Below are 23,130 nucleotides of genomic sequence, written 5' to 3'. Positions count from 1 at the left end.
ATGTCCTATTTCATCCCCCTCTTACAGTTGTGATGGATAGAGAGGGGGATGTTGACAAACCCAGGGGGTGACATCAACGAGAGACTTTTGAAAAAATAAACTATCACTGGGTTTCTCAATGCCGCTAGGCTTTAGTTGCCCTGTCATTTATTCAGCTCTCCACTGTGAAAGAATGTGGTCACGCAACAGGACAACAGTGGTCAGTTGTTACTCAAAGTCTCAACATTTCCCTTTTTCTTTACTTATGGAGTTGAGTAACAGAGCGTTACTTACCTTAGATTTTAATTGACCCAGTTTCCCTGCAGTGAAAGAATGTTTGGCTTGAGTTGCAAGCTGACCCTTGACAAAGTGGCCACCTGGTCCCGCTGGGTTTGGGTTTATGCTGTGGGGTCACACCTGAACTAACTTGTATTGGGGGCCATCATGTCTCAGCAGGATATGGATATGGGCCAGACAGTTTAATGATTAACATGAGGAAATTGGCGCACTGGAATCCCAGACCATAATGATTCCTTATAAGGGATGTAACTGACGATGACAGAATACAGCTCAATGTAGTAATGCAAAGCTAAAATAAATCAGTAAATCATAAATTCCACTAATATATTTTTCACAGTGTGGTCAACATATTTTTACTGCAATTGTTTTTTTAGTTTAGTCCACATGAGTGTACTGTAATGATCAATTATTAACTTGTTATATTGACTACACTAATAAACTCTTAGGACTAGAGGGAGGAGTTAGAAGATGTTCTCAAAGTACATTTAGGTTTTTCCTCTGAGAGGATCAAGGAAATTGCACATCGAGGTAAGTTTAAACAGTTCTTAGCATCTTATATTTGTTTTGCCATATTGATCGTACTTGGGAGTAGTACACTTTGGTATGTCTCAATGCTGAAACATCAATCAAAGAAGTGTCTACTGAACTTGAAGAAAAATACTACAAAGTATATAAAACCAATTAAATATGTGACAGTATCTATTGAATATTGGAACATTAAAATAGGACTAAATTTATATTAAAATGTTATACTGTTTTGCATAATTGACTGACATTTAGAAATATGATAACATTTGAAGGGTGCACTGTACTGTCTGGTCTTATGAAAATATTGCGAAGACATATTACAGAACTGTACAAGATCTGTTTATTTACATAACAATATAATTGTCTCATAGTTTCCATATATGAAACCACAATGAATGCAGAATGATATAACAATTTTTTTTGTGTGTAGTAATTAAAGTGTAATGCTACATTTTTTGACAAGTCAGAAACTCGGGTACCTCTGAGTTAAAATTAACGTAAGTTGTTTGCGTAGAGCTTCCTATTGGTTGATTCTGATACCCAAGTTTCACACTTGGAAAGTATAATCTTTCTACAACTAGTTTCCAAGTTTGACATTTCCGAGTTTCCTAGTTCTGACTCAATCTGCCTGACTAACCGGTGTCTATGTAGCCTCACTACTTTTATAGCCTTGTTACTGTATATAGCCTGTCTTTTTACTGTTGTTTTATTTCTTTACCTACCTATTGTTCACCTAATACCTTTTTTTGCACTATTGGTTAAAGCCTGTAAGTAAGCATTTCACTGTAAGGTCTACCTACACCTGTTATATTCGGCGCCCGTGACAAATACACTTTGATTTGATTTGACATGCAGCATAACTATTTTGTAATTATACAGTAAATACATTACCATTTTCTTATGTGCAAGACCATTCACATATTTCCATCCACCTCTAGTATGTAGTTCCAGTGTAATGCCTTTGTAAAGAGATTTTTTTTGGTATGGGATGATTGTGTGTGTGTCAGCATGTTAATGAAACCGACTGACTGACTGAATGCATATCTGCTCTCTCTTTACTGGTTGCCTTGGTGAGTTATTGGGCTAAGGTGAAGATGAAGATCTATGGCAACATCTCTGAACACAAATCCCTCCTTGCTTTACCCTTATTTGGGTTTCACGTTCATTTCTCCCATATATTCCATGTGGAGAAGACTCCTGTGGAGTGGACTCCTTTCTGTTGTTTTAAATGCTGGTGTTATGCAAATTAGATTGGAGTTCACCCTAACAGCACGTTTATAATGGACATTACTTTGAGAAATCAAACAACCAGAAATAATTTCCAATGGGAGGAAAAGACACAGGGAGACATTGTCAGAGGTTGTCCACTTGGTGTGACAAATTGCAGGAGTCATTATTTTTCAAAGGAGGGAAACACCTTCTGTTAACCCTCCTATTATGTTGCTGATCAACTTGACCCCTAAAATACTAGTTAACCTCTCTTTATCTCCATGAAATTAAATACCTTGTCCTCGTTTAGCGTCATGAACCCAACTCAAAATGTGGACACACTGATGTGTTGTAGAATGTCTGTAGATTTTGTGTACAAACATGATGTTGTGGGTCATTTTGACCCAGAGGCTTTCATGTGTATAGATAATTTCACAGGTCCAAAATAAACAAATGTCTGATGTATTTTGTTTTGACTGGTTCTGGTTGCACTTTTATAATTATGTTTGGGTGAAAGGGAGCTTCCCCAAGCTTCTTAGCGTGAGGGCAGCAGATATCTGACACAGACACTCAAAAATGAGCTCCAACAGAAAATGCTTGTTTGTGAGAAAGAAAAGGTTTAACAAATAGTACTTAAATATAGAGTTCTTTAAATCAAATGTTCTTGCATTTCTTCTTTCTGAAAGGTCTGACAAGACAAAATAAAGTTTTGGTTGTTTTTCCTTGATTCTTTGACTGTCTTGAGTGTGTTTAAACTATACGGGTCAATCTGACTCATACCACAATGGCCGTACATTTTTTTCAGCAAAGCACCTGGGTTAAATGAGTGAGGCAAACTACTTCTGGTGAACAGAAAGAGGCAAAACGTTAGGCTGAACTTTATGAAAATCACAGAACGAAACCACTGTGTGATTAACCAATCGGGGGAGGGAAGGTCTAGCGAGCTTGAACAACGGGCTGGATTGGCTATTGATAAGTTCCCTACCTGTGTGAATGTTGTTTGATACCACAAGCTACATTTCTTTGGAAATAATAAACTGAAGTGATCCGTCACTTACCGGGCATGTCCACTAGCAAGAGATGCCTCCGACAAAGTTACGGAGCCCATTCATTTTCAGCGTAAGGAAGTAAGTTAGCAAGGCAAGAGCAGCTCGCTGAACAGACCCTGAACAGGGAAGGACTTAAATTGGGGAAAGCTTGATATATGTAAATTATTGCCAATATTGCACAACCAATTAAAGCTTAGAATAGCTTCCAGCCCCTACTGGATTGGCTGTCGATACCTAGCAGTACCTATCATGTTATTGGCTTGCTAGCACCCACATGGCAAGCTAGTCAGGGCGAAGCTAGCGTGGCTAGGTGAAGCATTGCTTGCTGGTGGATATTGGCCATTTATAGTAGACAGCCTATGAGCGATTTAACAGTTTGTTTCAAGAGGCAACCAGAGTTTTGCGAAACATTATGCAAATTATCATTAGATGTACGTAAAAAGTATGAATTAGTTGAACTTTTGATGGACAAAGTGGACAAAACTATATAAACTCAGCAAAAAAAGAAACAGCCCTTTTTCAGGACCTTGTCTTTCAAAGATAATTTGTAAAAATCCAAATAACTTCACAGATCTTCATTGTAAAGGGTATAAACTCTGTTTCCCATGCTTGTTCAATGAATCATAAACAACTAATGAACTGGATTGGCTGTGGAAGGGTCATTAAGACACTAACATCTTACAGATGGAAGGCAATTAAGGTTACAGTTATGACAACTTAGGACACTAAAGAGGCCTTTCTACTGACTCTGAAAAACACAGTAAGAAAGATGCCCAGGGTCCCTGCTCATCTGCGTGAACGTGCCTTAGGCATGCTGCAAGGAGGAATGAGGATTGCAGATGTGGCCAGAGCAATAAATTGCAATTTCCGTACTGGGAGAAGTCTAAGACAGCGCTACAGGGAGAGCTGATCGTCCTCGCAGTGGCAGACCACGTGTAACAACACCTGCACAGGATCGGTACATCCGAACATCACACCTGCGGGACAGGTACAGGATGGCAACAACAACTCCCTGACTTACACCAGGAACGCATAATCCCTCCATCAGTGCTCAGACTGTCCGCAATGCAATAGACTGAGAGAGGCTGGACTGAGGGCTTCTAGGCTTGTTGTAAGGCAGGTCCACATCAGACATCACCGGCAACAACGTATTGGCACAAACCCACCATCGCTGGACCAGACAGGACTGGCAAAAAGTGCTCTTCACTGACGAGTAGCGGTTTTGTCTCACCAGGGGTGATGGTCGGATTCATGTTTATCGTCGAAGGAATGAGCGTTACACCAAGGCCTGTACTCTGGAGCAGGATCGATTTGGAGGAGGAGGGTCCGTCATGGTCTGGACTGAGCTTGTTGTCAATGCAGGCAATCTCAACGCTGTGCATTACAGGGAAGACATCCTCCTTCCTCATGTGGTACCCTTCCTGCAGGCTCATCCTGACATGATCCTCCAGCATGACAATGCCACCAGCCATACTGCTCGTTCTGTGTGTGATTTCCTGCAAGACAGGAATTTCAGTGTTCTGCCATGGCCAGCGAAGAGCCCGGATCTCAATCCCATTGAGCATGTCTAGGACCTGTTGGATTGGAGGGTGAAGTCTAGGGCCATTCCCCCCAGAAATGTCTGGGAACTTGCAGGTGCCTTGGTGGAAGAGTGGGGTAACATCTCACAGCAAGAACTGGAAAATCTGGTGCAATCCATGAGGAGGAGATGCACTGCAGTACTTAATGCAGCAGGTGGCCACACCAGATACTGACTGTTACTTCTAATTTTGACCCCCCCTTTTTTCAGGGACACATTATTCCATTTCTGTTAGTCACATGTCTGTGGAACTTGTTCAGTTTATGTCTCAGTTGTTGAATCTTGTTATGTTCAAACAACTACTTACACATGTTAAGTTTGCTCAAAATAAATGTAGTTGACAGTGAGAGGACGTTTCTTTTTTTGCTGAGTTTACGTTTTCGTCCATCTCTGTGTGACATTGGCCTAAGTCTCGATGGTCTGTCGTCAATATTTATGTATCTTATAGAAATTCCCTCTCCTCCCTGAAGATGGCGCTTAACTGGCCCGGCCTGCTGTCAATCGGGGTGTTCTACCTCATCGTCCTCGCGACAGGCGTCTGGGCGTCCAGGAAGTCCAAACGCGAGGAGAGGAAGTGCACTGGAAACCTTAGTGAGGTTGCCATGGTTGGAGGGCGGAACCTCAACATCTGGGTCAGCATCTTCACTACCACAGGTGTGTTGTCAACCTAACTAACTTGTAACATAAGATCACCTAGATTTGAAAGTCATTGAGTCTCTTTCAAAGTACTTTAGTGTTTTTCAATGTTTAGTGATTGTTCTGTGTGACCACCCATTCTCTACAGCTACATGGGTGGGAGGAGGTTTCATCTTAGGCAATGCTGAGGTGGTCTACGACCCTAAAAGGGGCCTGGCTTGGGCCATCGCACCAATAGGCTTCGTCCTTAGCCTGGTTGTAGGTATGTATGGTTATGTTATCCTAACACTTGGGCTGTGGAGGCTGCTGAGTGGAGGATGGCTCATAATAATGACTGGAATGGAGCGAATGGAATGGCATCAAACATATGGCAACCATGTGGTGTAAGGTAAATAATTCACAGTAAATGGATTTGTGACTGCAGGTGCGTTGTTCTTTGTGAAACCGGTCCGAGAGAAGAATTACGTCACCATAATGGATCCGTTCCAGGAGAAGTATGGAAACACGTTAACTGCTATTCTCTTTGTCCCATCACTCCTTGCTGACATCTTCTGGATAGCCTGTGTGCTCGCTGCATTGGGTAAGTCAGTTGTTCTGTCAGCAAAATAGCCATCACAGCACCTTTTAGCACGTGCCAGGACTAGAGCCACGTTTACCTGGTTATGTCACGTGGAAAAACTGTCTCTAGCTTAGATTTCTCTGAGTGATTCTTTGATGTCATTTATTGAAGAATAAGTAATTGTTTTCCACCACCACATTTTCTGGAAGCATGAGAATGAGTCTAAAGTCTAAACTCTCACATTATTAGTTGCTGATGTTGGCCAACTCCCTGATGCATGAATGAGTGCATGAACCTGCATGGCATGTCTGTAAGTTATACATTGGGTGAATGGTTGAGGCCTTCTAGCGACATCATGACACTAGATCTCAGGGATGTTGATGGCTATAGGCTACACACAGAAGCTTGCAAGCTACTACGCTAGCTAGAATGTGTGAACAATCTGTACAATGCTTTGCTCTAGGGGGAACGGTGAGTGTGATCATGGATATCCCATCACCCTTGGCTGTGGCCCTGTCTGCTGCCGTGGCAGTTCTCTACACATTACTGGGAGGGCTGTACTCGGTGGCCTACACTGATGTCATCCAGCTCATCTTCATGTTCCTCAGTCTGGTGATAAAACTTTGTCCTGCACTCTTAGAATTTTTTTTTTCAAAAGGGTTCTTTGTCTGTCCCCATAGGGGAACCCTTTATGGAAAGGGTTCAACATTTAACCCAAAAGGGTTCTACCTGGAACCAAAAAGTGTTCAAAGGTTTCTGCTATGGGGACAGCGGAGTAACTATTGGTTCTAGGGTCAATGTGTTATAGTGAGTGAGGCACGTGTGTGGTCTACTGTATATATACACGCCAAGATTAACTTTATTTACGTGTCAGCGTTTCTGTATGGGAATTGCTTCAACTTCTTTTTTTCTTCCCTTTCAATGGTTTTGTGGTTATGTTTTTTCCCTTCCAGTGGTTCTGTGTGCCCTTCATACTGATGAGCCCCGCCTCAACAGACATTACAGTCACAGCGGTGACAAAACTGTATCAGGAGCCATGGACCGGCAGGCTGAAGTTGGCAGATGCAGGGCGCTGGCTGGATGACCTGCTACTGGTGGTAATGTCAACATAAAGTCACATTTCACTCCAATTTCACAGTTTGTCAAAGGTGGTCAAACATGGTCTAATATCTAGTTGATTCCACATCACAGACCATCTGTTGTATAGATCTATATCTAAATGTCTCCCAAACGATAACCCTATAATTTTCATTGTATTGTGTTACCTTTCTATTTTCTGTGCTGGTTGTTTTCTCATTTAGATCCTGTCACTTTTTGGATTTCAACATTTTTATGGTCCATTTCAATGTCTCGCTCTCTCAGACTCTAGGTGGAATCTGTTACCAGGCCTTCTACCAGAGAGTCCTGGCCACAGCCACTGTGGCTCAGGCTCAGTTCACTTGCTATGCTGCCTCTGTCTTCTGCTTCATCCTCGCCATACCACCTCTTCTCATTGGTGCTGTGGCAGCATCCACAGGTACAGCAGTATGTTCATCAAAATGGAGGAGTATTCTTCATGGGAAGAGCCGACTGTCCCAATAATGTCAATCACTGGGAGTTCTGTAAATCTCATAAGCTTGCTTTTTTTCTCTCCCTCACTTAGATTGGAACCAGACCAGTTTTGGTCTACCTACTCCCTACGAGCAGGGCAAGGCGGGTATGATTCTGCCCATCTCCCTGCGCTACCTGTGTCCACCTTTCGTCTCTCTTGCCGGAATCGGCGCCATTGCTGCTGCCGTGATGTCATCTATTGACTCGGCCCTGCTGTCTTCTGCGTCCCTTTTTGCCCGAAACATCTACAAAAACATTTTCAGCAAAAGGGTGAGAGAAAGTTGGAGAATCTACTTACAAACATCTTAGTTTATTCTATGTAACTATCTATTTGTAAATGTTTCCCACAAATTTACTGAATAGGGCACTGCGATTGATTTTTCTTCTTCATTTTAGGCCTCTGAGAAACAAATTCTACGGGTTGTAAAGGTGTCCATCCTACTGTTTGGTTTCATGGGGGCGGGCTTGGCAATGACGACCTCCTCTGTGTATGTCTTCTGGATTCTCAGTGGAGATGTGATGTACACGGTAGTGTGTGCACAGTTGATCTGCATCCTCTTTCTACCTGGGAAGGTCAATGGGTATGGTGCCTTGGCAGGTCTTGTGGTAGGGCTACTGCTGCGGCTACTAGTGGGAGAGCCCCTGCTTGGTGTGCCTGGACTCATGCCCCTTCCCTGGGACAGCCTACACGAGGACGGGCGTCTGCTGCATGTCTTCCCATTCCGCACCGGCATCATGTTGGTCTCTCTGGCCACCATCCTGGTTGTGTCACGTTTCGCAGCCTGCCTTTTCCTTAAAGGGCTACTGCCTGACAACTGGGATGTATATGGACTTGGCCAAAAAAGGAGGATTTTGATGAAGGATATGGTAGCTAAGGATCTGACTGAGAAGATTGGACTGAACACAAGGCAGATGGACCCATCTCCTCATGCAAGCACAGAAGATATGAGGTCTTTACAATGACTTGGGGTTCCATCATGTAGATAGTTACAGTGGGCAAAAAAGTATTTAGTCAGTCACCAATTGTGCAAGTTCTCCCACTTAAAAAGATGAGAGAGGCCTGTAATTTTCATCATAGGTACACTTCAACTATGACAGACAAAATTAGAAAAAAAATCCAGAAAATCACATTGTAGGACTTTTAATGAATTTATTTGCAAATTATGGTGGAAAATAAGTATTTGGTCACCTACAAACAAGCAAGATTTCTGGCTCTCACAGACCTGTAACTTCTTCTTTAAGAGCCTCCTCTGTCCTCCACTCGTTACCTGTATTAATGGCACCTGTTTGAACTTGTTATCAGTATAAAAGACACCTGTCCACAACCTCAAACAGTCACACTCCAAACTCCACTATGGCCAAGACCAAAGAGCTGTCAAAGGACACCAGAAACAAAATTGTAGACCTGCACCAAACACATGAAAATCATATTTCAACCAGGCAGGTGCGCCACAAAATTCAGAAATAGCGATATAATTAATGCCTTACCTTTGAAGATCTTCTTCTGTTGGCACTCCAAAATGTCCCAGAAACATCACAAATAGTCCTTTTGTTCGATAATGTCCTTCTTTATGTCCCAAAAATGTCAATGTATTTTCCGCGTTTGATTCAGAAATACACCGGTTTCAACTCGCCCAACATGCCTACAAAGTATCTAATAAGTTACCTGTAAACTTGGTCCACACATTTCAAACAATGTTCCTAATCCAACCTCAGGTACCCTAAAATGTAAATAATCAATCAAATTTGAGACAGAATAAACTGTTTCTAATACCTGATAAAAACAACGTGAAGCGTGCTCCAGTTCACGCGCACCAAAACAGTAGAGTCCACCTGGAGTGACTATTTCTTAACTTTTCAAAAGAAAAACATTGAACAATTTCTAAAGACTGTTGACATCTAGTGGAAGCCATAAGAACTTCAGCTAGGTTCTTAATAATAAGGGTATCCCATAGAAAACAACTGGAAAATCCTATGACCTCAATTTTTTTTATTCCCTGGATGGTTTGTCCTTGGGGTTTCGCCTGCCATATCAGTTATGTTATACTCACAGACAGTATTTTAACAGTTTTACAAACTGTAGAGTGTTTTCTATCCAAATCTACCCATTATATGCATATCCTGGCTTCTGTGCCTGAGTAACAGGCAGTTTACTTTGGGCAAGCTTTTCATCCGGAGGTGAAAATACTGCCCCATACCCAAGAGAGGTTAATTCAATAAACAATGTTACCTTTTCAAAGAAATGTAGCTTGTGGAAAGTTCTGTTACCTTTTCTTGTTACTTGTTTGTCATCTTCATGTTTATGATACATTTGTATAAATATTCTTCAAAGTCTGTTTGTTTAGAAATAAATTAAAATACAAGCTAAATAACGAGTGATCAAGCATGAATGACACCACCCTAGTTAGGTGGAAAAACAAGGTAAAACGGTGAACTGTCACTTTAAGAGTTTGTCTCCCAGACACATATTAACTCGGTTCTGGACTAAGGAGCATTTTCAATGGAGATTCTTTGTGTGCACATTCTGGATCCTGAGTGTCTATAATATCATATACACAGTGGTGTTAGCCCAGTTAGCTATCCTATTTCTGTCTAGACAGATCAATGATTATGGAGTGTGTTTGGGCTTTGGGATAGGGCTTTTCCTCTGTGGCCTGTTTGATGTGCCCACACACATACCTCTTCTTTGCTCTTTCCCTTACTTCTCTCCTCAGCCACAATCTTTCTTGTGTCACGTTTGGCAGGCCCCCTTTTCCTTACTGGCTACTGCCCCATAGATGTGATGTGTTAATTAGGTCTGTCAGAAGGTGATCTTTAACAGCTGTGGCTGCTAAGGATCAGACTGAGGAGAAAGGACTGAATACTGTCAAATAAAATCTAAGGCCTTTCTTCTGCCTGTATCTCATTTACAGTTGAATTAATTTGGTATTAATGAACTGATCATATTAGTTGTCAATTAATCAAACCATTATTTATTTAAATGGTATTCAATTCAATAAACATGTTTATGTTTTTGTTAGTTACTTCCACCTCATCAAAAAGAAAAAAGAAACAGCTTCATGAATGATGTAAAGTAAGTTACTTCATGATCAGAACACGTGCAGCGAAAAGGACTTTTATTTTGACAATTTTGTGGACGTTCCCACCCGGAAGTAGCTAAATACTCGAGGACACGTTTTTTCTTTCTGTTTTGTTCATGCATTTTAGAACAACATCTAATAATAATACTGCAGTTTTACAGCAGAATGCTGTAAACAGTTTTCAGCATTGATACAGTCATTTAGCAGACTTATAACACAGCAAAAGATGGATGCTATGGGTATGTAGCTAACAGCCTCCTGTAGGTAGCCTAGTTATATATGGCTTCAAACTTGCCGTGGACATTGTAGCTATTTTAGCACACAGTTTATTTTTATATGAGGGATCTATCTATATGTCTATATGGCCCCAGCTAGCTAGCTTTGCAACCTGGTCTCAGAGCATGTCGTATTATTCTGTATGTAAATCAACACCTGCCGTTTATTATGATATGTTAAGTTTCGTATGGTATGTAATCATTTGTGGACGTCCATTAGCCATTTTGTATGATATGTTACGAAGTACAATATAACGTATTATATTACGTATTATATGTTTCATATTTTCAAACGTACAATAGTTACGAATTTGCAAATGTATGATATGATAAGAATTCTATCTTGGTGGCTAACGTTAGGGTTAAGTTTAGGAGTTAGGTTAAAGGTTAGCTAACATACTAAGTAATTGCAAAGTAGCTAAAAAGTAGTAAGTAGTTGAAAAGTTGATAAAATGCTAAAGTTGTCCTTGATGAGATTCGAATTAGCAACCTTTGGTTGATAGACATTCGCAGTTCGGCGCGAGATCACCGTTAGACGATGACTTGTTTCTGCGCATGAGCTTAGCTAGCCAACGTTGCCATGACATCTCCTACAAGCAAGATCAGGGATTTCTATTGGAGAAGCAGTTATCTTTATACTGTACTGTCTTTGATATTACTGTACATCCTTCTCTACACAATAGATTACCCCCTTCCTTTCTCCTCCCTGCGCCTTTTGGTCCCACCTCTACGGCTATTGTCTGCATTTATGTGGCAGGTAGCGCATCAGAGGGCCATCAAGCACTATGGAAAGTTAGAGGAGTTTGTGACAGTGGTTACACAAACTGTCCCAGAACTTATAACTGACAGACAGAGGACATTGCTTCTTCTGGCATTAAGGGCAAGGGTAAGTACATTCTGAAACGTACCCTGGTTGTAGTAATGTGTTTAACAATGTGTCAGGTGTATGAAGGGCTGTGTCTAGCCCAGATGTATTCTTAAGGAGCCTACCGTTACTCCTGAAGGTCCAAGGACCTTATGCTATTTTCAGAGGTAGATTGGCTATGACAGCCAAATACTACCATCTAAAGGTGAATCGATTTAAATTGTTACGTGATATGGTTCTAGAAACAAAAAACCCTCTACTTTCATATCACATCAAAAATAATTTAATAAATGCAAAAATGTTAACTTACTGTACACTGTTTTAACCGGCTTTATCACAGTTGCAGCAAACAGTATATTTCAGGTTCAACACGATTCTGCCGGCCTTCTTCGGTTACACACAGGTATGCTAGATAGATAATTAGCGCAATTGGTCCCTCTGTCTTCCGTAGACATGCGCTGTAACGAGATATGGCCGTGTGGGAACCATAATTATCCCTATAAAGGTGTGTATCAATTAAACCTTTTTTATTATTTCTCACTAATATGAAAGAAGGTTTCCAAAACCGTACCGCAAGCGATGCGTGATAATGTTCAGATTGAGCATAGGGGCTCTTAACAAAACTCTGTACAGAAGACACCTTCATCCAATGACTCTTATGTGTAATGTACTAAAAGTTAAATTAATAAAGGTTAAATCAATAAAAAATAATGGAACAGAGTCATGATCAAGGGCTAGGCCGTGTAGACTTGACAGTTAATGCTGTTTTTGTATTCTGATCATGGAAATCCGAACACATCATGCGTCTACACCTACATTTAAATGTGTCCCAATTCCCTTTTCCTGCGCTATATTCAAATGCCAGTATGCATTCTGCAAATGGTGGAATAAGCTAAATATGATAACACAACAACAACTTGATGGCAGTAGTTAACTACTGTAGCTTACTAGCCAGCTAACCTCTGTAGCTAGCCAGCAAGCAAAGTTAAAGGGATTGCAAATAACTCTAGCCAAAACAAGGGCATTATTTTTCAAAATAATGCAACCAAGCTTTCACTTCCTGGCTGATGTCTTGATGTTGCTTCAATATATCTACATAATTTTCCATCCTTATGAGTCCACCTATTTTGTGAAGTGCACCATCCCTCCTGCAGCAAAGCACCCCCACTACCCGATGCTGCCATGGTTCCCCATGGTTCACTGTTGAGATGGTGTTCTTCGGCTTGCAAGCCTCCCAATTTTTCCTCCAAACAGTTATATTTTTGTTTCATCAGACCAGAGGACATTTCTCCAAAAAGTACAATCTTTCTCCATATGTGGAGTTGTTAACCATAGTCTGTTTTTTTTTATGGCGGTTTTGGAGCAATAGCTTTTTCCTTGCTGAGCGGCCTTTCAGGTTATGTCGATATAGGACTTGTTTTACTGTAGATATAGCGCCTGTTTCCTCCAGCACCTTCACAAGGTCCTTTGCTGCTGTTCTGGGATTGATTTTCACTTTTCACACCAAAGTACGTTAATCTCTAGGAGACAGAACGCATCTCCTTCCTGAGCGGTATGACGGCTGCGTGGTCCCATGGAGTTTATACTTGCGCACTATTGTTTGTATAGATAAATGTGGTACCTTCAGGCATTTGGAAATTGCTCCCAAGGATGAACCAGAATTGTGGAGGTCTACAATTATTTTTCTGAGGTCTTGGTTTCTTTTGATTTTCCCATGATGTCAAGTAACGAGGCACTTCTGACCCACTGGAATTGTGATACAGTGAGTTATAAGTGAAATAATCTGTAAACAATTTTTGGAAAAAGTACTTTTGTCATGCACAGAGTAGATGTCTTAACTGACTTGCCAAAATTATAGTTTGTTAACAAGAAATTTGCGGAGTGGTTGAAAAACTAGTTTTAATGACTCCAACCTTAGTGTATGTAAACTTCCTACTTCAAGTGTAGACACGGCCAAGGATGCAGTTAATATTTTTCAGGTAACTCTTCAGCTGTTTCAAGGTGAGCATCCAGAAGACCTCAACAAAATTAAGATCCATCTTGACAGATTCTCATCCTGTGGTCTTTCACAGGTGAGTTGGTATGGTTTGTTCTTGCACTTTTCTGTATATAGGGTCAAATATATAACATTTTCTGGTTGCCCTGCTTTTTGTATCATTGTGTTGGGTTTATGTTACAGAATAATGATGCACAGATGCATGAGTTGGAAGAAAACTTCCTCAAACTCACCAAAAACCTTCTTGAAGACCCAGTCGAGAGGATCCAATTCTTCAAGGTATGGCTTAAATCTTAATTGTGAATAACAACATTTTGTCACTGAATAGCAGACATTATTAACCAGTTGAATTATCAAAAAAAGTTTATAGTTAATCTCTGACGAATGGTCAGTCTGCCCTTCTGCTATAGCAACTGTGCCAAGGGCAGCAACATCAATATTATCTATCCTTGGTTTTGCGGACGTACTTGTCTGTCATACAAATTGTGTGACTCCTTTCACTTGCTCTCTCTATCTCCCTCTCAGGCAGATTTCCCTGTGGTGTATGGCTGTGATTTTGACAGAGCTTTGCAAGCACTTGTTTGTCAGTTCCTCTCCAGACTAGAAGATCTGCTACCAGTGCCAGACCTTAAGCAGGTAGAGAGAAAACCAAGGGAGATGTAAATAGCCCTGATATTCAATGCAGTCTTTATGAGCTCCATTTTGGCTCTATGTTTGTTGTTATATGATCATCTTTAAAATGTTGCATTTAACACATTGAGAGTGATGTTTGAGATGTAAAAGGATTTCTATGCTTTTGTTACACTCTCATTTTCGGTGTACTGTCTTCATAGACTGCATCCTGGCTCAGCGTTGTACCCTCTGCCTCGGATGAGTGTCTGCAGTCTCTTTCTCACACAGAGGACCTGCAATACCTGCTTCAGCACCACACATGCTGTGGAAAGTTAGACAAACGTGATAATCTAAGCTCCTTTATCACAAGAAACACATTGTGACAGGCCACTCACTACATGTTAACTTTTCTGACATACTGACTTTTTACTTTACTGTCCTCTACCCTTGTGTCTGTCAGCATTTCCCTCCTCGGCAGAAGACTGCATCCTCGCTTCACTGTCCCTCCCTACCACAGTGGGAGTGGCATATACCTTAGATGTCTTGCCTAACTTGGAAGGCTCTACCCATGTAAGCAGAGAGATGGAAACTTTGTCAGACAGCAGAGATTCTCAACAGACAGAATCAAGAGCACGTTTAGATGGAAACCAGAACAGTAAAGAAGACAGAGTGTCTACCATGGGTAGCGATGATGATGAATGCACAGAGAGAGGTGTGGAAGAGGAGAATAAAAACACAAGTGCTGTGGGAAGGGTTATTACCGAAGCAAAGGACCAGAGGAGATGTGAAGGGGCTGTTGGGGACCTGTGTGCTGCTGGAGCACCAGACCTCGCAGCCAACTCTCCAATGGTCACCTCCAGTGTGGCTCAAAAACCCTCAATATTTCCCGCCCAACTTACACTCAAAAGCAAAGGGGACCACAGAGTCAATTCCTCCAAGAGATCTAGAAAGAGCCCAGAAGGGAGGATGGCTGAGTCCAGTGTGAACTCTGATACACCTCTGCTTGAATCCTCACAGGAAACGTAAGAGAAAAGTGTGTTGGAATTGTGCTTGTGAATTAGGTTTTTATTTTATTTATGATTTATTTATTTATATGTATTTCTTTATTTAACCAGGTAGTACAGTTGAGAACAAGTTCTAATTTACAACTGCAACCTGGCCAAGATAAAGCATAGCAGTGTGACAAAAACAACAACACAGAGACACAGAGAAAGATCTATGTACAATGTGTGCAAATGTAGAAGAGTAGGGAGGTAGGCAATAAATAGGCCATAGAGGCAAAAATAAATACAATTTAGCATTAATACTGGAGTGATAGATGTGCAGATGATGATGTGCAAGTAGAGATACTGGGGAGCAAGAGGGTAAGTAATAATATGGGGATGAGGTAGTCGGGTATGCTATTTACGGATTGGCTGTGTACAGGTACTGTGATCGGTAAGCTGCTCTGACAGCTGATGCTTAAAGTTAGAGAGGGAGATATAAGACTCCAGCTTCAGAGATATTTGCAATTCGTTCTAATCATTAGCAGCAGAGAACTGGAAGGAAAGGCTGCCAAAGGAAGTGTTGGCGTTGGGGATGACCAGTGCAATATACCTGCTGGAGCTCGTGCTACGGGTGGATGTTGCTATGGTGACCAGTGAGATGAGATAAGGCAGGGTTTTACCTAGCAAAGACTTATAGATAACCTGGAGCCAGTGGGTTTGGCGACTGATATGTAGTGAAGGCCAGCCAACGAGAGCATAGAGGTTGCAGTGGTGGGTAAGAAATGTGGCTTTGGTGATAAAACGGATGGCACTGTGATAGACTACATCCAAGAATGCGGTGATTGACAGAGTCGAAAGCCTTAGCCAGGTCGATGAATACGGCTGCACAGTACTGTCTTTTATCGATGGCGGTTATGATATCGTTTAGAACCTTGAGCGTGGCTGAGGTGCACCCATGACCAGCTCGGAAACTAGATTGCATAGTGGAGAAGGTACGGTGGGATTCGAAATGGTCGGTGATCTGTTTATTAACTTGGCTTTCGAAGATTTTATAAAGGCAGGGCAGGATGGATATAGGTCTATAACAGTTTAGGTCTGTCTCTACCTTTGAAGAGGGGATGACCGCGGCAGCTTTCCAATCTTTGGGGATCTCAGACGATACGAAAGAGGTTGAATAGGCCAGTAATAGGGGTTCCAACCATTTGGGCGGTTGATTTTAGAAAGAGAGGGTCCAGAGGGGGTTGGGCGGGTTGCTGCAAGGGGTGCTGAGGTGTTGGCAGTGTCAGGGGTAGCCAAGTGGAAAGCATGGCCAGCTGTGGAAAGATGCTTATTGAAATGATCGATTATCGTAGATTTATCAGTGGAGACAGTGTTTCCTATCCTCAGTGCAGTGGGCAGCTGGGAGGAGGTGCTCTTTTTCTCCATGGACTTTACAGTGTCCCAAAACTTTTGGGAATTGGTGCTACAGGAACAAATTTCTGTTTGAAAAAGCTAGCCTTAGCTTTCCTAACTGACTGACTATATTGGTTCCTGACTTCTCTGAAGAGTTGCATATCGCGGGGGCTATTCAATGCTAATGCAGAACGCCACAATGTTTTTGTGCTGGTCAAGAGAAGTCAAGTCTGGGGTGAACCAAGGGCTATATCTGTTCTTAGTTATACATTTTCTGAATGGGGCATGCTTATTTAAGATGGAGCGGGAATCACTTTTGACGAGCAACCAGGCATCCTCTACTGACGGGATGAGGTCAATATCCTTCCAGGATACCCGGGCCAGGTCGGTTAGAAAGGCCTGCTCGCTGAAGTGTTTTAGGGAGCGTTTGACAGTGATGAGGGGTGGTCGTTTGACCGCGGACCCATTACGCACGCAGGCAATGAAGCAGTGATCGCTGAGATCCTCGTTGAAGACAGCAGAGGTGTATTTAGAGGGCAAGTTGGTCAGGATGATCTCTAAGAGGGTGCCCATGGTTACGGATTTTGGGTTGTACCTGTTAGGTTCCTTGTTAATTTTTTTTATATTGAGGGCATCTAGCTTAGATTGTAGGACGGCCGAGGTTTTAAGCAAGTCCTAGTTTAGGTCACCTAACAGTACGAATTCTGAAGATAGATGGGGGGCAATCAATTCACATATGGTGTCTGGGGCACAGCAGGGGGCTGAGGGGGGTCTATAACAAGCGGAAACAGTGAGAGACTTGTTTCTGAAAAGGTGGATTTTTAAAAGAAGAAGCTCGAATTGTTTGGGCACAGACCTGGATAGTATGACAGAACTCTGCAGGCTAACTCTGCAGTAGATTGCAACTCCACCCCCTTTGGCAGTTCTATCTTGTTGGAAAATGTTATAGTTTGATTTGTTTGACATACACCATCAACACCATGCATCTTTACATTTGAATCCATTATATTAAACTACTGTTATCTAATACTGTGGTGCATTAGTATTTAACTGAACATGCGCTGTGGATCCTCCCCTAATAGGACTGGTGCTGAAGAATCAAGACCATTTTCTCCAGACCATGATGACACAGAAGAGGAAAACAACGGTACGACTTTTGAAACTTACTTGTAAACGGGGCCCCAAGGAATCCATAGTTGTGCAAAGACAATGGCATTTATTTTATTGCGTTATTCTCCACAGAACCTGCTTCAGGGGAGTCTTCTCGGCTGTCTAGCTGCGCTCAACCACCACCTAGTGACGTATCGACATCCTCGGAGACCCTTTCCAAAGCATTGTCCACTGCACGGCGTATTGCCAACAAGTGCTCCCAGTGTGGAAGGTGTTTTATCTATCCATCTCAACTGGTTCAGCATCAGCGAATTCACACTGGAGATCGACCCTACAAATGCACCCAGTGCGGAAAGACTTTCAGTAATTCAACTGGGCTTTCAAAACACCACCAAAAACACTGTCTAGACGCAACCTTCGATTGCCCCAAGTGCGGAGAGAGTTTCAGATCTCTCCGCGAGCGGTTCAAACACCTATCTACTCACAAGTCCCTCAAATGTCTGTTGTGTGGAAAGAGTTGCCAGACGACTTCTGATTTGCGAAAGCACCAGCAAACACATAGTGTGACGCCGTCGTTCAACTGCTCTCTCTGTGAAAAACGTTTCAAGTTCCTGTCGAGCCTAACCAGACACAACAGGACCCATTCAGTGGAGGGGGGGTACGCTTGTTCCAAGTGTGGGAAAACATTTGGATCTTTAAGTGAACGGCTCCAACATAAGAGGACACATAGGGCACAGCTCAACTGTACGGATTGCGGACATTGTTGCAGTTCCCGCTCCGAACTAAAGAGTCACCAGCAAACTCACTCTCGTGAACCTCTCTTCAACTGTCGACACTGTGAAGACAAATTCTTTGGGTCAGTAGAGCTGAAGATCCACCAAAAAACTCATGCAGTGGACAAACCCCATCAGTGTGATGCGTGTGGAAAGTGCTTTGGTGCCTTAGCCACCCTTGTACTCCACCAACGGACGCACACGGGGGAGAAACCCCACACATGTCCTCGTTGTAATAAGCAGTATATCTCCAAAAGTCAGCTGACGTCACACATGCGGACTCACACGGGCGAGCGTCCATACAGCTGCTCTTACTGTGGGAAGTGTTTCTCTCAGTTAGCTAATCTTACTGTGCACACAAGGATTCACACGGGGGAAAGACCTCACATCTGCTCTCGGTGCAAGAAAGGGTTTTGCTCAGTCGGTGACCTGCAGAAGCATGAGCGCTCTCACACCAAAGAGAAACCTTACAGGTGCACAGTTTGTGGAAAGGCCTTCACAGTGTCAAGTCATTTGACGGTTCACATACGCAGTCACACAGGAGAGCGCCCCTACACCTGCCCTGAGTGTGGAAAGAGTTTTGCGCAGAGCTCTGTCTTAACTAAACATCAATTCACCCATACAGGAGAGAGGCCATACCCATGCCATCACTGCGTAAAAAGTTACACCCGTCTCACACATTTGAAGAGACACCTACAAACACACACTTGAGAGAGTCCGGTGTGTTTTCCTGTTTTGGTTTCTTTCTGAAAAGCGTTACCATGGATTGCTGTTTCACTGTCTGTCAATGTGTTATGCTGAATAACGTCAATGTATAACTGAAAACCATGCTCAACATGCCTTTTTGTGAAACTGTAGTTTGTGTACATTACTGCCAACATGTATGGAAAATAAAAATTTCAAAATATAAAATAACCTCGTCACTACAGTATGTGTCATATAAATGAGCCATTTTATGATCATTTCTAGCTTGGGCCTGCTTCTCTCTGGATGTTTGGGCCTGCTTCTCCCTGGAAGTTTGGGCCTGCTTCTCCCTGGAAGTTTGTGGTTTGAGTCAGTTTATTTTGAATGTAGCAAATGTCAGCATAAAAACCAATACAAAAACTGAGAAGACAATATTTGAACTTTGAAATACAACTGTATTTTTTTTCTTTCTTCTATGCAAAAAAGCTGTTACAGTAGGCCTAATTTATTATATTCTACCTTACCTATTCTATATGTAATAAGCATTTAGCTTAATTAAAAACAATACACAGAAACAGGTGTGTACGTAAATGTAAATATTGTTTTTTATTAAACTTTTATTTATTACCGTTTATAGATTATAATTTCAACACTTAAACTGCTACAAATGTAATCTTCATTTCCACATGGAGGTAGTAGGTATTTGAGCAATTACGTGTTTTCTATTGTTAAACGTAAACTTGTATGCAGGTGTGTGAGGTGTAATTATGGCTTATGGTCATGTGCCTGCAGGGCCACTTTCAGTTGCCAAACTTTGCAGCGTGCGGGTTTCTTCTTTTTTCTAATTTTATTCAACTGTTACCATGCACCTGCAAAAATGTTAGCTCAGATGTGCGAGTGCCTTTTGAATTTAAAAACTTTGCGTATAGAAATAGAGCCGACATGATTCCTTGTCAGAGCAGCATGTTTGTTTTACATTACATATTTATATCTGAACGTTCCAAAACTAACTTGTGACCTACTGAACGTGCCCCTAGTGTGTGAGGTAACTGTGTCATGGTGACTGGCCTATGCCCATATATGGAGTTCCTGCTGCAAAGGCTGAGATGACACAGACAGCCCAATTCTGATACGTTTTCCTCTAACTGGTATTTTGACCAATCCGATCAGCTCTGAAAAAGATCTGATGTGATTGGTCAAAAGACCAGTTAGTGGAAAAAATATCAGAATTGGCTACTTGTGTAAATGCCGTCTCGTCGTTGTTGGTAATCAAGCCTACCACTGTTGTGTCGTCCGCAAACTTGATGATTGAGTTGGAGGCGTGCGTGGCCACGCAGTCGTGGGTGAACAGGGAGTACAGGAGAGGGCTCAGAACGCACCCTTGTGGGGCCCCAGTGTTGAGGATCAGCGGGGAGGAGATGTTGTTGCCTACCCTCACCACCTGGGGGCGGCCCGTCAGGAAGTCCAGTACCCAGTTGCACAGGGCGGGTCGAGACCCAGGGTCTCGAGCTTGATGACGAGCTTGGAGGGTACTATGGTGTTGAATGCCGAGCTGTAGTCAATGAACAGCATTCTCACATAGGTATTCCTCTTGTCCAGATGGGTTAGGGCGGTGTGCAGTGTGGTTGAGATTGCATCGTCTGTGGACCTATTTGGGCGGTAAGCAAATTGGAGTGGGTCTAGGGTGTCAGGTAGGGTGGAGGTGATATGGTCCTTGACTAGTCTCTCAAAGCACTTCATGATGACGGAAGTGAGTGCTACGGGGCGGTAGTCGTTTAGCTCAGTTACCTTAGCTTTCTTGGGAACAGGAACAATGGTGGCCCTCTTGAAGCATGTGGGAACAGCAGACTGGTATAGGGATTGATTGAATATGTCCGTAAACACACCGGCCAGCTGGTCTGCGCATGCTCTGAGGGCGCGGCTGGGGATGCCGTCTGGGCCTGCAGCCTTGCGAGGGTTAACACGTTTAAATGTCTTGGGGGTAGAATCTGTTAAGAAGCCTCTTGAGGCAGTATGGATAGAAGTAGTTTAGCTCGTCTGGTAGGCTTGTGTCACTGGGCAGCTGCACTATTTTGTGGCTCCATAGCTCCCTACACCATTAACTAGTGGCTCCATAGCTTCCTACTCCACTACCTAGTGGCACCTGTGGATCTGTTGGGGCGGTATGCAAATTAGAGTGGGTCTATTGTTTCTGGGATAATGGTGTTGATGTGAGCAATGACCAGCCTTTGAAAGCACTTCATGGCTACAGACGAGTGCTACGGGTCAGTAGTCATTTAGGCAGGTTGCCTTAAGTGTTCTTGGGCACAGGCACTATGGTGTTGTGCACATGGTCCTGCCAGTCCATGGTGAGTAATTGCAGTCCTGATGTCCAGAAGTTATTTTCAGTCATAAGAGACGGTAGCGGCAACATTATGTACACAATAAGTAAAAAAACAAGTTACAAAAAACGTAAAGAAACGAACAAAAAACACAATCGGTTGGGGACATGTCAAATATATATGCCTTATTATTAAAATGCCTGCCAAACGGCCACATTCCCCATTGACTGTGGATTGAAAATGTCTGATTGCTTGGGAATGTCCTCCCAAGCCCACTTTATTATGTTTGATTGAGATATCTAGAAAATATTGTTTATGTAGGCTCTGATGATATCTGATTGGATTTTAGTTATTTTGTTTGTGGGTCATTACCAGAATGTCAGCCCTGGGGGCCCAGTTTAAAAAAAATCTATATGGATTTCATAGAAATATAATGAATAGAACGGGAGTCCCCATTCAAGTCAATGATTAGTCCGTTCTATTCATTATATTTCTATGCATTTCAACCTATCCGATAGAATAGATAACGTTTGAAAAACTGGGTTCTGTTGATTCAGAACTATAATTGTTAGTGAAAACAGTAGATTTGATATAATACACAACCAACTCTTACAGTGCAACTGCAAAGGTATTCAAGTCTGCAAGTTTTTATTTTTATCACATGACCTGGTAAGCTTTCTGAAGGTTAGAAAATGCCCCCACCACTTTGTGTATATTGTTTCATTCGCAGAAATCACTTCAATGAGACCATTTGCAAGATTGACACACAGCGAAGAACATCAGGAATAACAAATGACAAACATTCTGTAGCAGAGTAGCGATGTATCTCATACCTTTACCTTTCTGGGTGTTCAATACAATCACCAGCATTACTTTAGCATCGTGAAGAAGAATTGTATTTATTTTATCCACACAGAAGATATCACCCTTCTAGGAAACTGGTCCTGAGGTCCATAGTGTCAGGTCTGGATGAGACACTACCCCCCCCAGCTGGAGGACTCAGTCCCAACTTGAAGCTCATCTGCATGTAATGTAGTGGTAAAACAAATAGATGGGTAAACCTTGATCGCCGGTCACGGTGAAAAAAGTAACACACCCTATAATTTCAATGACTTTTTCCTCAAAGGTGGGTAAACTGTCAAAAAAACACTTACGCTGTAGTAAACAACTTGGAAAACCCTGTGAAACCTGTATGTCTGCATTTACACAGGCCGGCAAATTAATGTTTTCACTAATGAGTCTTTTGACCAATCAGATCAGCTCTGAAAAAGATTGGTGATTGGTCAAAAGACCAATTAGTGGGAAAAAAGATCAGAATTGGGCTGCCTGTGTCTACACAGCCTATGTGAACTGTGCTGATGGAATCATGTTTCTGGATAAAGATATGTTTCAGCTCATGTTTTACCCACTGCAAAGTGAGAACATGTTACTGATAGAAGCAAAGGAAGATAGAGGTAACTTCCTAAAACGAACATAGTGTCTTAATAGGGCTTTGGGCCTTCCAGCACAGCTTCAATGCCCCTTGCCATAGATTCTACAAGTGTCTGGAACTCTATTGGAAGAATGTGACACCATTCTTGCCCAAGAAATTCCACAATTTGGGTTTT

The 23,130-nt window shown here is 42.3% G+C and overlaps 2 protein-coding genes across 5 annotated transcripts; both read left to right on the top strand.

Annotated features, from left to right (window-relative positions):
- Positions 1 to 742: 742 nt before the first annotated feature.
- LOC139378477 (high-affinity choline transporter 1-like) lies at positions 743 to 8,486 on the top strand. Its single transcript, XM_071120677.1, has 9 exons — positions 743 to 807; positions 5,115 to 5,298; positions 5,429 to 5,542; positions 5,705 to 5,860; positions 6,303 to 6,451; positions 6,793 to 6,936; positions 7,202 to 7,355; positions 7,482 to 7,699; positions 7,826 to 8,486. Exons 2-9 carry the CDS (start codon positions 5,115 to 5,117, stop codon positions 8,390 to 8,392), a joined length of 1,686 nt encoding a protein of 561 aa, XP_070976778.1. The 5' UTR covers positions 743 to 807; the 3' UTR covers positions 8,393 to 8,486.
- A 2,066-nt stretch (positions 8,487 to 10,552) lies between these two features.
- On the top strand, positions 10,553 to 19,777 carry LOC139378471 (zinc finger protein ZFMSA12A-like). 4 transcript variants are annotated; one of them, XM_071120665.1, is made up of 10 exons: positions 10,553 to 10,748; positions 11,468 to 11,670; positions 11,990 to 12,052; positions 13,629 to 13,721; positions 13,829 to 13,924; positions 14,171 to 14,281; positions 14,479 to 14,599; positions 14,718 to 15,279; positions 17,718 to 17,782; positions 17,878 to 19,430. In XM_071120665.1, the coding sequence occupies exons 1-10, from the start codon at positions 10,736 to 10,738 to the stop codon at positions 19,227 to 19,229; spliced, it is 2,679 nt and encodes an 892-aa protein (XP_070976766.1). In that variant the 5' UTR covers positions 10,553 to 10,735; the 3' UTR covers positions 19,230 to 19,430. The 4 variants fall into 4 exon arrangements, with proteins under 4 accessions (XP_070976766.1, XP_070976767.1, XP_070976765.1 ...); XM_071120666.1 differs by lacking the exon at positions 11,990 to 12,052 and having other exon boundaries at positions 10,565 to 10,748; positions 17,878 to 19,777; XM_071120664.1 differs by lacking the exons at positions 10,553 to 10,748; positions 11,990 to 12,052 and having other exon boundaries at positions 11,200 to 11,670.
- Positions 19,778 to 23,130: the final 3,353 nt, after the last annotated feature.

Source organism: Oncorhynchus clarkii, chromosome 21, assembly GCF_045791955.1.
Source record: "Oncorhynchus clarkii lewisi isolate Uvic-CL-2024 chromosome 21, UVic_Ocla_1.0, whole genome shotgun sequence".
NCBI lineage: Eukaryota > Metazoa > Chordata > Actinopteri > Salmoniformes > Salmonidae > Oncorhynchus > Oncorhynchus clarkii.
This window is presented reverse-complemented; position numbering and strand designations above follow the sequence as displayed.

What these genes read in the sequence shown, in the direction of transcription:
- LOC139378477 (XM_071120677.1), top strand. Translation starts at nt 5,115, where the DNA reads ATGGCGCTTAACTGGCCCGGCCTGCTGTCAATCGGGGTGTTCTACCTC. An exon ending in CGTCCTTAGCCTGGTTGTAG is followed by an intron (nt 5,543 to 5,704) that starts GTATGTATGGTT and finishes TTGTGACTGCAG; the next exon opens with GTGCGTTGTTCTTTGTGAAA. An exon ending in TGCTGTGGCAGCATCCACAG is followed by an intron (nt 7,356 to 7,481) that starts GTACAGCAGTAT and finishes TCCCTCACTTAG; the next exon opens with ATTGGAACCAGACCAGTTTT.
- LOC139378471 (XM_071120664.1), top strand. Translation starts at nt 11,365, where the DNA reads ATGACATCTCCTACAAGCAAGATCAGGGATTTCTATTGGAGAAGCAGT. An exon ending in CAGTGCCAGACCTTAAGCAG is followed by an intron (nt 14,282 to 14,478) that starts GTAGAGAGAAAA and finishes CTGTCTTCATAG; the next exon opens with ACTGCATCCTGGCTCAGCGT. An exon ending in CTGTGGAAAGTTAGACAAAC is followed by an intron (nt 14,600 to 14,717) that starts GTGATAATCTAA and finishes TGTGTCTGTCAG; the next exon opens with CATTTCCCTCCTCGGCAGAA.